Source organism: Canis aureus, chromosome 30, assembly GCF_053574225.1.
Source record: "Canis aureus isolate CA01 chromosome 30, VMU_Caureus_v.1.0, whole genome shotgun sequence".
Classification (NCBI taxonomy): domain Eukaryota; kingdom Metazoa; phylum Chordata; class Mammalia; order Carnivora; family Canidae; genus Canis; species Canis aureus.
In genome coordinates this window covers 40,577,255-40,593,556 of record NC_135640.1, presented here as the reverse complement: position 1 = coordinate 40,593,556, position 16,302 = coordinate 40,577,255, and the positions used below count along the sequence as shown (strand labels likewise).

At 60.2% G+C, this 16,302-nt stretch overlaps 1 protein-coding gene across 1 annotated transcript in view; it reads right to left on the bottom strand.

The window, feature by feature from the left end:
• Positions 1–15,133, bottom strand: part of UMODL1 (uromodulin like 1) — a 59,005-nt gene extending 43,872 nt beyond the window's left edge. The window contains exons 1-6 of the mRNA XM_077878734.1: positions 15,048–15,133; positions 13,575–13,921; positions 7,615–7,776; positions 6,445–6,566; positions 3,485–3,671; positions 1,366–1,506 (exon numbers count right to left, since the gene is read on the bottom strand). Of these exons, the coding sequence (XP_077734860.1) occupies positions 1,366–1,506; positions 3,485–3,671; positions 6,445–6,566; positions 7,615–7,776; positions 13,575–13,921; positions 15,048–15,133 (1,045 nt within the window). The remainder of the gene's footprint in view (positions 1–1,365; positions 1,507–3,484; positions 3,672–6,444; positions 6,567–7,614; positions 7,777–13,574; positions 13,922–15,047) is intronic.
• Between the last annotated feature and the right edge of the window lie 1,169 nt (positions 15,134–16,302).

Genomic DNA, 16,302 nt, shown 5'->3' with positions numbered 1-16,302 from the left:
ACCCTCACTGCTCCCTCCATCAACTGCTCGTCTTCCACTCAGCATCCCAGCTGCACCCGCGGCCCGGCTGCCTACAGACAGGTAGCCCTGCAGGCTGAGCTGTTCACCCCAACAACTGCAGGCGACCGTCATCCCCAGCTGGGGTGGGGGGACGTGGGGAGGCGGAGAGGACTTTCCAAGGGCAGCCTCTCGGAGGACCGCCAGCACACAAATGTGCTTTGGCAACTCCCGTCTTTGCAAAAGGCCCTCCCGGGGGTCCAGGCCTCCTGGGGCTCAGCCTCATTCCCCTGAGCCTCCTTGGGGTTCGCGTCTGAGAAGGATGGTTCCTCCTTGACCACTGGATGCTCTTTCCTGCCATGCTTCCTGCCTCCCCCGGCAATTTGTCAGCACCCCAACCTGCACGGAGTCCCAGCCAAGGCCCCCTCCCTTCTCCCAGTCATGCCCGTAGTCCAAGTGCGACCCCGGGATGCAGACACCCCCCGAGTTAGGCGTGTAGCGCAGCCCTCTCGGGGCTCCAGCACCAAATGTCCAACTTGGTCTGCACCTGGCACGGACCCTCGATTCCACCTCCATCTCAGTTTAAACTATCATCCAAGACGAGGCTAACAACCCTCGCCAGCCCCGACTCACCCGCGAATCACCACGTATTCGCGGTTCAACCAGGACGGGGGCGAGCTGCCCCTTCCCCCTCTTCCTCTCCTGCATCGAATTGATCAGTAAGTCCCCAGGGCTCTCATCTCCAACGGATGCCTTGATTCCACCCCTCCACACCGCCCTCCGGCCCCCAGACTCCAGCCCCCCGCGGACCCATGCTGCAGCACTTTCACAACGCAGCCACTGCTCAGTAGAAGCCCATCACACGCACACCCCACACCTGGTATACACCTGTCACCTCCCCTGACCCACCTGGGCCAGAGCCAGGCACTTGCTCGTCGGTGTCGTCTAGGTTGACTGCGGGATCACAGGGACAGACCAGGTCACTACTGTGGTCCCGGTGTAAGTATTGATCACATCCCCTTCACTCTCGGAAGGGTCCAGACACAAGCAGTGAGCTATACAGGCATCTTCCTTGCACGTCACGCCTGGCAAGCGTCTGTTGTGTTCTCTACTGAGTTTCCCAAGAGCAAAAGTTGCAACCTATTTGCACGTGTTTCTATTACCAGCATCCAGCACGGTGGACGGCACATAAACATTCACTAACCCCAAGGACGAACCCACTAGGGGATCCAGGATGCTGGAAGTGACTCTCCTCTGAACATGAGCCAGTCACACCCTCTTTGCAAGACACGATGGCCTGTGGACCATTTAGGCTGAGAAGGTTCCCTCAGCCATGCCTCCCCCACCAGGGGGGCCCCGATCACTCACCTCCACACATGCGGTTCAGCCTCTGGGGAGCTGAGGCCAGGGGATCAGGGTGGCAGGTGCACTGGGATGAGCCCTCCATGTGCAAACACTGCTCCCCTCCGGAGCAGGCACTGAGATCATCGAGGAAGCATTCACCAACATCTATTGACAAGAGGAGTGGGTGAGACACTCGTCACAGCCCTAAGCACCTGGTCATTCCCATTAACCTCCAGGCTGGTGTCCCAAGGGCTGAAGAAGTGGCTTGGGCAGTGATCCCAGGGTAACTTCTGTCTCAGAGAGCCCCTGGGCCGGCCGGGCGCCTTCATCCACGCGGATGGCCCACGTCCCAGACACGCGGCGCGCTCACCTTGCAGCGCCATGGGCACCCGGCGGCAGTGGCAGGGGTTGGCTGCTGCCACCAGCAAGAACTGCTTAGGGGCTGTGTCGAGTCTGAAGGGTCATGAAATGAGGAGGTCCGAAGCTCCTGCCTAAGAATAGAGCCTGTGGACGGGCAGTCTTCTGGACCAGAAAGAGAATGGAGCTGCCCCTTGGCGTTCAGAAGAGACCTGTCCCTCTCCCGCCAGCCGGACGGCCTAGCAGAACCCCAGCCCAGACAAGGCTGCTCCGCAACCGGGATGAAGGGGGACAAAGCAAGGCCACGTCACAAACCTATCCAGGCCAGGCAGGAAACACAGACACCGGGTCACCTGCAAAGCAGCACCCCCCGTCCTGGCTGAAATGAGAGACTTAGCTCTTCACCAGCTATGGCTTCTCGTCGTGCTAGCCTCCCCCTCCTTCTAGACGAGATTACCGAGACACCCAGTCTCAGCATTGCACATGCTCACTGGGGTGTCTAACCTGGAATAGAGATAGAGGCAACCTGGAATAGAGATAGAGGCCCCCTTCCTTAGACTCTCCCCATACGGTCCTGCAGTGAGACTCTCCAACACCCCCCACCAGATGGCCCGGGCTCCCCTGCTGGTCCATTCTCTCTCTCTCTCTCTCTCTCACGACCTTGAGTCATAAACTGGACTTGCTCACTACTGGTGCATTCTCATGGTCTCTGACCGGGGTGGCGGGGGGGGGGGAGCCTCATCAGAACAGACAGGACAGCCCCTTCGGCACGGCTCAGTCTGGTCTTCAGGAACAGCTGCGGATTTGAAGGCAGTGGCATGCAATCCCCGGAGCTTTCGCTGGTCTCCAGACCCTGGCACATCCTTTTTTATGCATGACCTTTGGGGTCACAGACTCTCCAGCAGCAAGAGAGACCGACTGTCCCTCAGCCCAGGAGGCAACAGGTGCCTCCCGCCATGAGCAAGAACGTTCCACGGATGGAGCCCAGCCTTCCGCTCCCACGCCATCCACGGCTGCTCTCAGGCCACAAGGGCACAGCCGAGCTGTTGAGACAGAGGCCGTGCAGCCCGCAGCCAAAAATATTTACTGTGTGGCCCATTTCAGAAAACGTTTGCTGACCCCTGGCAAAGACCCCCCCACTCCCACCCCAAAGAAGAAGACCAGGTGATTTCTTCCAGAAACAAGACTACTTCTGTGTGTTTAGCACAATTTTGTGGCTGTGCTACTAACCGGGCCTCCTAGGGCCAAGGGTGTCCTTGGCAAAGGTGGGAAATGGCAAGAGGGAAGGTTAGGGAGCCAAGAACTGAAGAAACAGGCTGCGGTTCAGTTGTTCTGGGACCTGCTCACCAGCACTTGGGTGGAAGGGGAATCCGGGGTGGAAGGGTGTGGAGGAGACACGAGGGGGCCAGCGAAGGGAAGGGCGATGTCGGTGCAAACCCTTCTGGGGGCGCCTGGGGTCACGTAAGCATCCGACTCTTGGTTTCAGCTCAGGTCATGATCTTGGGGTCGTGAGATCGAGCCCCAGGTCAGGCTGCACGCTCAGCGGGGAGTCGGCCTAAAGAATCTCTCCTCTGCCCTTCCCCCCACTTGTGCACCTGCTTGCTTTAAGATAAATAGATAAATCTCTTTAAAAAAAAATCCTTCACCTTGGAGCTCAGAGTTTAAACTTGGTTTGGGCCAGAAAGAGCTAAAGACAGGTCAGGCCTCCCCTCACCCGCTGGACCGTCCGTCCTGCAGCCCCCCCCATGCCCCCCACCCAGGGGAGGACGGAGGGAAGGAGCAGTACCTTGCACCTGGATGTTGATCACTTCATAGACGCGCTTCACGACCTCGTCCAGCATGACGGAGACGGTGGCCACGGGCACCGGCCGCGGCAGGCCCAGCAGCAGCCATGACACGGTGGTGGCGGCGTCCCCGCTGGCTGACTGCACGGGGTGGACGGCGGGGCGCAGTGGCTGCAAGGCGCTGGTGACCTGCGAAGCCAGAGTCAGAGCGTCCCTCGGTGGACGGGCACCCGTCACACGGACGGGGAGACTGCAGTCCAGAGGAGTAAAGACTGTGCGCACACGCGCGTGCACACACACACCGCCCCGCCCCGCTCCGCAGAAAAGACCTTCTGCAATGGTTCTCTATCTGTCATCATCCCAGTAAGAGCCCTGCCAACCAGATCCTAAATACTTTTGCAGACAGGTGTCGGGTGTTAAACGAGGGTCCCTCCAAAAAAAAAACCCGTGTCGAAGTCCTAATCCCCAGAACGCCGAATGTGACCTTTTTTGGACATAGGGTCGTTGTAGACGTCGTTAGTTATGATACGGTCATTGGGGTGGGCCCGGGACCGGGACGACCGGTGTCCTTCCACAAAGAACTCTGGACACACAGACACGACAGGCCCGAGACAGGGGCCTGGGACGGACCCTTCCCTTGCGGCCGTCGGCTGGGGTGGCCCTGCCCGCACCTCGCGTCCAGACTCGCGGCCTCCAGAAGGGGCGGTGCGAGCCTCCCGCCTGCGGGGCTGCGTCAGGGCCGCCCCAGGACCCCGGGTCCCCCTCCCCCGGAGGTAGACGTAGATGGGGTCAGGCACCGTCTCCTATTGGGTATGCCCGGGTTTGCTTCCCATTGTGCTTTTGAGGCTTAAAGATCCCTTTTCTCATTTCCTGCACATTTGCTTTCCCGGTCCTCTGGCCTCCAGACCCCGGGACCACGTTGGTCGCACGATCGCCGGGAAGATGGGTGGCACGGGGGCAGGCCCTGCCAGCCAAGCCTCCCTGGGGGCGCCCCAGCAGCCCCGACACGCCCTCACGGGGGACACAGGGCTCATCAGGTGGGAGCCAGAACAGGGCACCGCATGGGGATCCCTGAGTCACCCATGGGAGACAGGACCCCTGTGGGTGGTAACAGTCTGCCTGGAGCACCCGACGGGGAAAGGGGTGACCCGGGACAGTAATATTTAAAACACCAACGACCGCCTCTGGGAACCTGCATTGTCAGCACGGCCGTAAGCTCGCGACGTGAACTGCCGAGCCCTCAAAGCCCTGTCCCAGGTGGGAGGTAACTGAGGCACAGAGAGGTAACTCGCCCAAGGTCACACGGGGATGAGTGGCAGTGTCGGGATTTGCCAGGCAACCTGGCTTCCCCTGGCCAACTGGGCCGCTCCAGCCCCCCAAGAAGCCACAAAGAGACAAAAATCACTTGCAGTTGGGACAGTTAAGGAGGCTTCCTGGTGGAGGTGACGCCTTGGAATAGCTGTCTAGGTGGGCAGCCCAGAGCAAGGTGAGTGGGAGTGCCATCCGTCCTGGGGCTGCCCCTGCCGGCTGGTCCAAACGCCAGCAAGGGACCCCATTCGGTGACCGACACCGTGAGCCCCAGCTACAGATGGGGCATGTCGATGGGCCCTAAAGGTCAGGTGGGACCGGCCATGTCATGGGCCTGGCTCCATGCGGAAGGGAGACGTGGGGCCCCTTGTTCAAAAATTATTGCAGGTTTCAAGAGGCAGCAGCTGAGCATTAAGCCGAGGGTGAGGCCCTTGTATCCATGGGGCGGCTGCACGGGTCGCTCGCCCAGGAAGTGACCCTGACCTGGGACTGTCACCCTGGGAAAGCCGCCCTGCGGTGACCAGGAGCCATGCCCGGGCCATCCCAAGGCTCCCAGGACGGTGGTGCCAGCAGCTGCGGGCAAGGACTCCCGGTGAGGAGGCTCCGCAGGTGGCAGCAAGGACGAGCTGTGCCCCCCACGGGGGCCTCTTCACCAGGACCCGAGTCGCCCCTCAGGGGACGCGCGGCCACATCTAGACACATTTTTGGTTATCACAGCGGGGAGTGTTCCTGGCTTCGTGTGCGTGGAAGGCAGGACCCTGGGGGAACCCTGTGATGACACGTGAATCGTGCGGAGGCCGAGGACCCTCATCGACGCGTCCCCGCCCAGCGCTTACCAGGATGCCTGCAGAGCGAGGACCTCAGCCACCTTGAGTGAGGTTAGTGAGGGCACAGCTCTGGAGCTGAGGCGTCTACACTGGGGCACGCTTTGATTTAAGCTAAAAGATCGAGGGTTCCGTGCTCTAAGCGGTGAGGGGGTAGCTGACATCGCTTCTGCCTCAGAACAGCTGCATACTGCCGGGTGTGCGTTTTATTGCACATAAATCACACCTCTTTAGAGCTGTCTTTTCTTTTTTTTAATTAAGAATTCACATTTGGGGGACACCAGTGGCTTGGTGGTTGAGTGTCTGACTTTGGCTCAGGCTGTGAACCCGGGATCCTGGGATCGAGTCCCACATCGGGCTCCCTGCATGGAGCCTGCTTCTCCCTCTGCCTGTGTCTCTGCCTCTCTCTGTGTCTCTCATGAATAAATAAAAATCATTAAAAAAAAAAAAAAGGGGATCCCTGGGTGGCGTAGCGGTTTAGTGCCTGCCTTTGGCCCAGGGCACGATCCTGAGGACCTGGGATCGAATCCCACGTCAGGCTCCTGGTGCATGGAGCCTGCTTCTCCCTCTGCCTGTGTCTCTGCCTCTCTCTCTCTGTGACTATCATAAAAAAAAAAAAAAAAAAAAAGTAAAGAAAAAGAAAAAGAAAAAAAATAAAAAAAAAAAGAATTCACATTTGGTTCAGAGTCAGGCATTTTGGGGTCACTCGTGGAACTTCCCCCACCCTGGATCCCCACCCAGGGTCTGCACCTGTACCAGCCCTGGGGGACCTGCCCTGGAAAGGAGGCCGGACCAGGCTCCCCACATCCTCCACCCCCCGCCTCACCTACCATGGAGTGCAGAAGCCGCATGTGATCCAGGAGTCGGGGGTCCACTTCCTTGAGCAACTTGAAGTCCATTTTCACCAGGACAGTCACATTGTACCAGAAGGTCACCGGGTTCCTCTCTGGAGCTGCACGAGGGCACATCCTGATGAGCTACAGGCCCGGGACAGGCTGGGGCCCACGGAAGCCCACATAAATCTGCCACCAGGGACAGCGTGGGACACCCCTCACTTCTCTTACACCCCGAAGTATATAACCCTACACACACTGTAGAGCATATTACCGTGTATAATGTCCCTAGATAATACTGGATACGTCATAAATAACTTAGACGATAATGTATATAGTGTAGGAGTATAATTGATTCACGTTATACATAATGTGATATTTTGCACCGTGTATCCTGTTACTTCATCCTGTATTAATACCATATATACTATACGGATGCTGTAACATTGTGACATAGATCCCATATGATATATATACATTATTTATCATAATTTCCCTACTTCTGAACCTTGACCGACCCGTTCTCCTGGGGGCAGCCCACGGTCAAGACAGAACTTTTCAGGGGCACCCGGTGGTTCAGTGGTTGAGCATCTGCCTTTGGCCCAGGGTGTGACCCTGGGGTCCCGGGACGGAGTCCCACATCGGCTCCCTGCATGGAGCCTGCTTCTCCCTCTGCCTGGGTCTCTGCCTCTCTCTCTGTCTCTCATGAATAAATAAATAAAATCTTTAAAAAAAAAAAAAAAAAAGAGCAGAACTTTTCAGACCTATCAGGTATGTCGTGAGGGCCAGGCCACAGACCTGCCAAACCTGTGCCCTGAGAATGGCCTTGGTCCCTGTGGTCCTGCAGGGCCACCAGTCACCAATTTCACATCTCCCTGCTGTGACGCAGCTCAGCTTCCAACCAGCACCAGCCGGAGCCCCCGGGCTTCCCCGGGCACACTTGGGAGGTTGGCGTCCCTGCTCTTCCAAGACTCTCTTCCTTCCTCGGGGCACCTGGGAACTCTCCGCCCCCCTGAGATTTCAGGGGCCAGATTTGGACAAAGACATTGCCCAGGAGTGGAACGCGCCCATGCACACGGCTGCAGGCTCTCTGTGAGACGGAGCTGCTGCTGCTTCTGGAAACCCACTCCGCCCCAACCTTCACTCAGACCGAGGCTTCAACCCTACCTCGGGGAGCAGGAGCCACGCAGTGGTGGCCCCGGGATGAGGGGCAGCACTTCCGAAGCCCGGGGCAGTCGGTGTCCAGCATGCATGGTGACACAGGTGCTTCTGACCCCACCTCCGGGCAGACCCCAGGTCTCGAGGCAAACTCCCTGGACCGATTCAGGGCTGGGGGGAAAGGGATCAGCGGTCAGTGATGCCAGCCACAAGCACTGCTTCGGGCACTCCCGACGCTGGATGCCATCTGTGGTTCCTGGAGACACGCAGCATGACCTGCCCAAGGGCCGTGTCCGGGCTGGGCATCGCCTCACCACGTCCTGCAGAGCAACCATCCAGAGCCATTTGCTCTGACTTTAATATAATATAGTCTGACCATCTTTCCTGGGAGGAGACAGTGTGAGCTGGGGGGCTGGGTGTCCCCTCTTTCTAGGCCAGGTGCAGGGGCTTCACCCCCCAGAGACCCCCTTGCTGCTCCGTGTCCCACTCATTCACTCACTCACTCATTCAATATTTACAGAGAACCTACTATGCATCAGGCATGTGCCAGGCGCCCAGGATTCAGCGGCAGGCCAGAGGCAAAGTCCCTGCCTTCAGGACACTTAGATTCCAGGGGCAGAGCCAGTATGCACATAGACCTAAGAACTAGCCCCAGGAGTGGGAGAGACATGGGGGGCTTTTGAAGAAAAGGGCTTTTGGAGACTGAGATGCAGCAAAGCTACCAGAAGAATCCATGCCCTCAAGGGGACCTGGCCAGGAGTCTCGGTGCTGGCGCTTAGGGTGATGGAAAGCTCGAAAGCAGGGAGAACTTGACCCTGGGGAGGCCAGGATGCCGCCCTCAAGGCGGGGGCGCTCTGCTGGGGGTGCTTCTGTGGCAGGACCTGCGGCAGCCTGAGCGGTTGCACGCCCAGAGGTGCAGCTGGGCTCAGGGCAGCCGGGGACGAAGGGACCCTGGCAGCTGAGAGCTCGAGGCAGCTGGGGGGCAGCAGGGAGGGGCCCAAGGAAGGTGAGGCCCCAGCGCAGGCGTCCGAGGAAGGGCCTGTGCCATCCCCAGCCTTCCTGTCACCCACCCTGGAGACGAGCACTCCAGCTACCTTGGGTGTCAGGCAAGCCCGGGCGCAGCTCCGTCTAGATTCATCTAAAGCCCCACACCCCCCGGGACCTCTGGAAGTGCAGTTCCGGGCCCTCCAGACTCCAGGGAACGCAGAAGAGGCCAGCAGGTGACCACCCTCTGCAAACGTCCCTCGAGGGTGGGGAGGGAGATGTGTGGCGTCCCATGTGGAAGGTAAGTGGAGGGGCTGCAGTCCTGGGGACAGTCTGGGTCCCCCCACGGTCTCCACAGAATGCTCCACAGACAGAAAGAAGCGGGGGAGGTCCTTGTGCAGGAGCACATCACCCAGGGTAGCTGTGCCAGCCAAGGAGGGGAAGAGAAAGCCGGAAGTGCCCCGAGGGGGAGAGTCTGCATCGATCTTCTGGGGGAGCCAGGACACCAATGGCTCGCTGCCTGACCCATGCTGCTGAGCGAGGGCCTGAAAGTCCCCCTGGGTACTGCTGTCCTTTCCACGCTGTCTGTGGCTCCCCCGCCACGTCCCAGACATGCAGGTGCCCATTCTGGAGTCTGAGGTCCCAGGGACGTTGCCATGCTGGGCCTGGCTCTGGGGACATGGAGCATGGGCCTGTGGTGCAGCCTGAGACTGTCGCTGGGGTGCAGACACCAGCATCCCTGCAGGGCCACCGCTCAACGACCTCCGGCTCGCTGCCTTCCCTCCCATCCTAAAAACCAACGGTCCCGAGGCTAAGGAGACATGAGACCAGATGTCACCTGGGCTCCCAGGACGGAACAAAATGACACTTGGGGGGAAAAAATAGTGAACTCTAAATGAAGCGTGAAGTCGGTTCCTCCGTGGGGACCAAGGCGCCAGGGTAACCGAAGGCGCTCCCCTCGGGGGAGCCGGGGAGGGAGAATGGGAACCACCTCTCTACAAATCTACAGCCAGGCCAAACCCAGAGGTTCACTTAGATGCGAAGCAAAACCAGGCCACGGAGAAAAAGCGGCTCCTCGAGAAACGATTGCTCGATTGCTCGATCGCAACGGGTCACGTTTCAAGGTCACGTTCACCTGAGTGCGGCTGCTGCCCGCGCTCCTCCTCCATCCTCACCCCGCTACCTACTCTCTGAGGGCCCAGGGGAGCAGTCAACAGTTCCAACCGGGTGGAAAGTCAAAAAGCCACTTCTCCTTCCACGAACTCGGCACCGACAGTGCAACAGGCCTGCCCAGTGCCTGGCAACCCACGATTGGTCACAGGCCAACCAGACAGCAGGGAGGTTTCCATCGCGACAGTGGCACCGAAGTGTCCCCGGGGCTGGGAATCTGACGGGGGCCCTGGAATAATCGTTTCCACCCTGCATCCTTCCCCCCATAGGGGTCCTGGTCATCCGTAGGGGAGGAGGGGGGAGGGGGGAGCCTCCCGGCCCCGTGGGGTCTCGTGCTCGCCCAGAATGATGAGCCCGCAGAAACCAGGGGTGTCACCCCTGCGGGTGGGCATCGGCCAAGACTCTCCCCACCCAGAGAATCCATCGCCAGTGAATCATCCAACCATGCACAGCCGTGTTTGTGCCACCCGAGACGTCGGGAGCAACTAGATGCACGGGGCGGGGGGGGGTGGGGGTGGGGGGGGGCTTGCTTCATGAATGCCGCTACCTCCATGCCCATGACACGGCGCCACGTGGCCGCTAAGTCACATCTATTGACGGGAAGGATGTTCCAGGGGAATTGCTAAGTGGTAAGAGAATTGCTAAGTGGTAAGAGGGTACAAAGAATCCCAGCCGGGGCGACCGGGCTTTTCTAGAATGCCTGCCCTGAGCAGGGGCCACGGGAAAATATGGACCACGGGTATACGCGGGCAGCGGGCGACCGGCTAATTTCTCTTCGTTCTCTTCTAGGTTTCCAGCTGTTCGGCAAGGCTCGCGCGTTCACTTCTGTGATTGTGTTGACGACACATTTAAATAAAGTCGTGGGTGATTTATCATTGTTTCCCCAACGCTGGACTTGAAAAAAAATAAATGGAAAAAGTCATCTAGAGCGCAGAGGACATCACATGGGTACCCATAACTGCCTTCCCTTTTTCAGAAGGCCCGTTGCTGCGTGGGCGGGGACAGAAGCCAGCCCGTCTGAGGGGTTCGCGGTGGCCCCGGCCCAGAAAACCCGTCGCCGAGATGCAGGTCACCCCACACTCGGAGGGAAGGGAATCTGCTGCCCTCCTGCCGCCCCCCCCACATTCCTAGGCTTGTCCCCGCCGCTACTGCAGGGTCCCAGCCCTGCCTCGTTCTGCGCAAATCGACCCGCGGGTGTCGCGGGGCACCCCAGAGACTTCCCACTTCCCTTCCAGCCTGTCACCAGGCACCTCTGAACGGGTCTGATCATTCGCTCGAGCTTTGATCAAAGGAGGCGAGCAAGCGTGAAGAGGGCGGTGCTGCCATCCGCTCGGCCCGGTGGCAGCTGCATGTCACCCCTGCCCTGGCATCGGGCAGGGGCCCTCCTGGGGAAGAGGCCCAGGCTCTGTGCCCCTGTCGCTACACCGCTGCTCCTCCCCCCCGCCCCCATCCCCTTCCTCAGATGCCACAAACTGAATCCGGCCGGGGGCGGCAGAGACGCGGCCCAAGTCGGTGCCACGTTGGTCGAGGCACCTGACACCCCTGCCCCCCACTCCGCGCCGCCGTCTGTGACCCCATCTGCATTAGGGCGATGCTCCGGGCCGGCCGGCGGCGACCAGGCACCTACCCAGCTGGCCTGTCATAAAGGACACGGGCAATGAAGACCCACTGCCTCCTCTTCTCCTTCCTGCCGGGCTCCCACACAGCTGCCAGAACGACCCCCCAAGACCCAGGGGGAACCCCTGCCCTGCTCAGCCGCCTCGGAGGGGCCTCTGATGAGAGCTCCAGGGGACTCCTCCCTTTCTCGCTCCCAGTGTGTCCCCCTTCCACAGCCTCACCATTCCCTGTGGGTCCCCCAGAGAGCCCTGCCCATGGGACTCTCGGATCTAGAACATTCTGGGCCTCCCCACACCTGCTGAGTCCCTAATTAAAGGTGCCAACGCTTCAGAAGTGGGGCTGAGGTCCCACAGGAGGCACTTCCTGGGAGCTGGCTTGTGGAGGGCAAGAAAGATGAGGAGCGGGTGACAAGGAGGGGACGCCACGCCAGCCCTCCGTCTCCCGGGAGAATTAGCTTGTTGAGCCCCGCAGGGCAGCCGCCCGACAGAAAAGCACCAGTCAGCGCCGGTGGGGCTGGCGGGGCTCAGACCCTGTGGGGGGGCTCCTCGGACGCTCTGGACAGATGGCCTCCCTGGTCAAGTGATGTCACAGCAGCAGCGAGCAGGTGGGAAGAGAGGATGGATGGGACAGGGTGGCGCCCACCTCTGCCACCAAATCCTGAACCCCCAGACCGAGGTGCTACGGCCTGAGGCCTCCCTGACACGGGGACCCCCACACTCCCCAGGAAGAGACGTGCTGCTGCTGCCAGGCAGGACTTCCTGTGCACATGTGGCCCTTAGAGACGGGGGGACCAGTGTCAGCACAGGAAGGGGCTCCCCAGACCTAGCCCCTGGCATGGCCCCACCCTGAAAGAGCCCCCAAGGGCACCAGTGGGGACCCCCCCACCCCGAGCTGAGACCAGGCCCTGAGGTCAGCCAGAGCCACCTGGTTTTTGGCGGCGATGGCCTTGGCGATAGTGGTGTCATTTCACCCGTCATCTCCATGTGTGGCCGTCCCAACAGGGTCAATGGGAAGGGTCAGCCATCCCTGTCCACTGTGAGGTGGCTTCGGGGCCCTGAGAAGGGCACGCTCAGGATGACTCTGTGTGCCAAGCCCACATGGCCCTTCTGCAGAGTCTGCACCAAACTCTGGGAGGGGTGGGCGCCGACCCCCCAGGTGTGCAGCATCCTGGCCTTGGGCCCCGGGGATGCCTCCCCCCCAGACCCCCAGAGTGCTGCTCTGTGCACTCTGGAGATAGCACCCTCCTGTCTAGGGGCGGCCCCTGGAAACTCAGGGGAGCCACACCCTCCCCACTTCCCCTGCACGGCAGGGTGGGGTCAGGGACACCTTCTGACAGCTCCGAAACTCATTTTAGATCTGGTGTTGACTCAACTTTAACCACCACCGCCCCACCCACACGCACACACATGCATCCTTTCCCCTGGAAGAGGTCTTCTGGAAAGTTCTCTCTAGGTCAAGAGGCTGAGCCCTGAATGTTCCAAAGCCCAGCCCCCCTGGCCTCTCACGCTTCCCCGGGCACAGCCACCCTGGCCGCCCGGGGAACTGCCTCAAGCATCCTCCAAACAGCCCCGAGGAAGGAAGGGGACCTGGGGGCCCCTGGGCAGTTAGGGGGTGCCGAGAGGAGGGTTTCCCTTCCTTTCACACAGTGGAGGCTCAGATTAGGATTTCGGGTGAAGGAAACACTCATTCCACTACAGCTTTAAAAGGAAACGGTCGGCTGCCAGTATAGAAGAGGTTGCAATGCTGGTTCTCAACCTCAGCTACACGTTCAAATCACTCAAGAGCTTAAAAAAAAAAAAAAAAAGTCCCAATGCCCCAGCTGTGCCCCAGACCAATTCTATCGCCTTCTCTGAGGATAGGATCCAGGCATTAGCATTTTTAAAGCTGCCCAGGGGCCTTGAGGGTGCAGGCAGGCCTGAGAGCGGCTGCTTGAGAGTGGAGGTTCTCAAAGGGGGGCCCCCAGAGCATCAGCAGCAGCGGGGAACTTGTACTCCTCCCGGACCCGCTGGTTCCGAGACCTGGGGGTGGGCCGGTGGCCTGTGCTTGGACAGGCCCTCCTGACCTTCCTCGCGCACGCTCTAGCCTCTTGCAGGAGGGCTAAGGGGTGCGAACAGGGCCTGTGCTGAGTCCCTTCAGGGGTCACAGGGAGAGGGCAGGGGAGGGGCCCCCCACCTACCCGCCGGCCGCCCCGGACTCACGCAGGACACAGTAGAGGCCCAGCTGCTCGTAACCCGCACAGCAGTCGGTCACGTTCCTGGACACGGGGACCTCCACGGCCAGGTACTGGGTTCTGTACACGGTCTTGGGGCATCGCCTCCACGGGATCCACCCGCCGCAGGGAGCGTGGGTCACATGCGATGTCTGGACAGCCTCCACCTTCTGGATGGTTCGGGTCACGCTGTAGTTGCACAGTTGGAAGCTCAGCAAGGAAAGGCCTTTTTCTATGGGGTGGTTGGGGGTGCGGGGAGGAGAGATGGAGGAAACAACCAAGGAGAAAAAGCCGAAATCAAATGGATAGAAGGGGTTCTGGACCAGGCCTCCACTTCTGCAAGAGCAGGGGAGACAAGACCTCCTGCCCTTGCACCCCCTGCACCCCCTGCACCCCCTGCACCCCGGGAGTCTTCCACCAGCCCACAGAGAAGTCAGGCGATTGCGTGAACTCAGGCAAGTCAGGTGTAAACGGGGACCCTGCACGCTCAAAAGTGCTCTCCGCAGACACAGACGGTAGGGACCAGACATCTGGGGCTCAGGTCCCCGCTCCCTGACCCGTGTCCCCCAGTTCTGCAGGCTGGAAAATCCTGTGCTCGCCTCTGAATCTCCACGAGCCTCGAGGGCCTCACATGTGAAACGAGTTCGCCACCGTTCCCTCCATAAGGACTGCTGTGTGCCAGGCTCAGGTCCCAAGGGCGGCCTTTTTCGGAATAAGCAGCGGCCCAAGCACACAGGAGACGTTCCCAGGTGGTGAAGCTCAGCGTGTGACACCCACCTGCCCGCTCCGTCTCTGCGTCTCTCACCTGGAGCCCGGTTGCTGTGCACAGACGCCCACGGCCCCCATCCCTGGGTTCTCAGGACCCCCGGGCACCCCCTCCCTCTCCAGCCTGGGTCCTGGGGCGTCCCATCTGCCCGTGGAGCCTCTGTTGCCTCGTGTAGCAGGGACTGCTATGGGCCGAATCGTGTCCCCACCCACCCCTCCAAAATCCACGTGCTCAAGTCCTGGGAAGGGGTGTCTGCAGACCTAATCGGTTAAGATGGGGCTACGCCGCACTGGGTGGCTCCAATCCATCATGACACATGTCCTTACAAAAGGGGGAATCTGGACACAGAGACAGACACGCACACACGCGGAGGAGGTCACGGGAAGACGCAGGCGGACGTCGGAGAGATACGTCTACTAGCCAAGGAGCGCCGAGCCCGTCCGCAGACCCCCAGAAGCGGGGGCAGAGGATGGAGCAGATGCCCCGTCCCAGCGCGGGGGGAGCCAGCCCTGCTCACACCCTGACCTCCGGCTCCTGGCCCCAGAGCTGGGAGGAGGAAAATCTCCAGGGCTTGGAGCTTCGTCAAGGCAGCCCCAGGGAGCCAAGGCTCCACACCGGCCTGGGGCCCCGCGCTGTGGGCTCTCGGGGCAGGATGAAGGGACGGCCTGATGCCCTTTACGCTCTCAGATGCCTGACCTGTGAGCCGAGGCTTTAGGAAACTGTCCCGAGTGCGTACCCCTCGGGGACAGGAGCTTTGTGTCGGCAGCAGAAATCGTCAGCATCGCCAGCACCAGGGCGGCGCCCCCAGACTCCCTCCCTGGGCTTCACGGCATCCCACGAGGGTGCAGAAAGCGAGACTCTGGGGGCTGGCGACCCCCAGGGAGAAGCAGAGCTGAGCCAGCCCTCCAGCCCAGGTTGAGGAGGGGGCCCGCAGCCTTGCTCTGGGCAGAACCCGGGGCCGAACCCCAGCACCCAGAGCGAGCCCAGTCCAGAGCTACACCCACGGTGCTGACTGGGAGGCAGCCACGCAGCAGCCTGCTGCCCCCCCTCCCCAAAGGGGAGCCGGGGCGAGGAGTGGGGAGGCCCTCGTGCTTGGGGTGGGGCAGCAGAAACCAGCTTCCCAGCCCAGGGAAACGGCCTGGAGCTTGGATATCCCTTGGGTGAGGGACCGGAGATGTGACGGTGTGACAGCGTCCAACAGCCTTGTCCAAGCCGAGGCTTCCCGCACTGAGAATTTGGCAAGGTGGCTCCAGAGTTTGTTTTGTGTAGTATCCTAAGAGGAGATGCTAACCACTAGCGAAGGTACGTTTCCCAGGCTCTAGAGAGCCGCTGTCTCCAACCGATCATGACAAGGTCCCAGCGGAGCATCAGCAGAGCCCTCTTGCATCAAAAGTGCATGCACGCTACACACACACACACACACACACACACCCTCTGAAACTCTGGGATGTTTGCCTCATTTTGATTTTTGCGTTCCTCCAGAAGCCACCCCGGTCCTCTCCACACCTGGCTTCTTAGCAGAGCCCAGAGGAGAAACCTTACAGCAGAACCTCCCATCCTGCAAATCCTTCCAAGAGCCATCAGCGCGGGAGCCGGGGCTCCTGGGTTCTGGTCTCAGACTCGGGAGAGAAAGCCCTGCAGTGAGCGTGGTCCTGGGTCCTGGTCCTGGTCAGAAGATCCTCATTCACACCAGCTTCCCCCAATCCCAGCTCTGTGACTCTGAGCATGTTTCATGCCCTCCCGGTGACCCCATTTTATCATCTGTCTTTTTTTTTTTCTAAGATTTTATTTATTTATTCATGAGGGACACAGAGAGAGAGAGGAGAGACACAGGCAGAGGGAGAAGCAGGCTCCATGTAGGGAGCCCAACGTGGGACTCGATCCCAGGACTCTAGGATCACGCTCTGGGCCGAAGATTGTGCTAAACCACTGAGCCACCCAGGGATCCCCT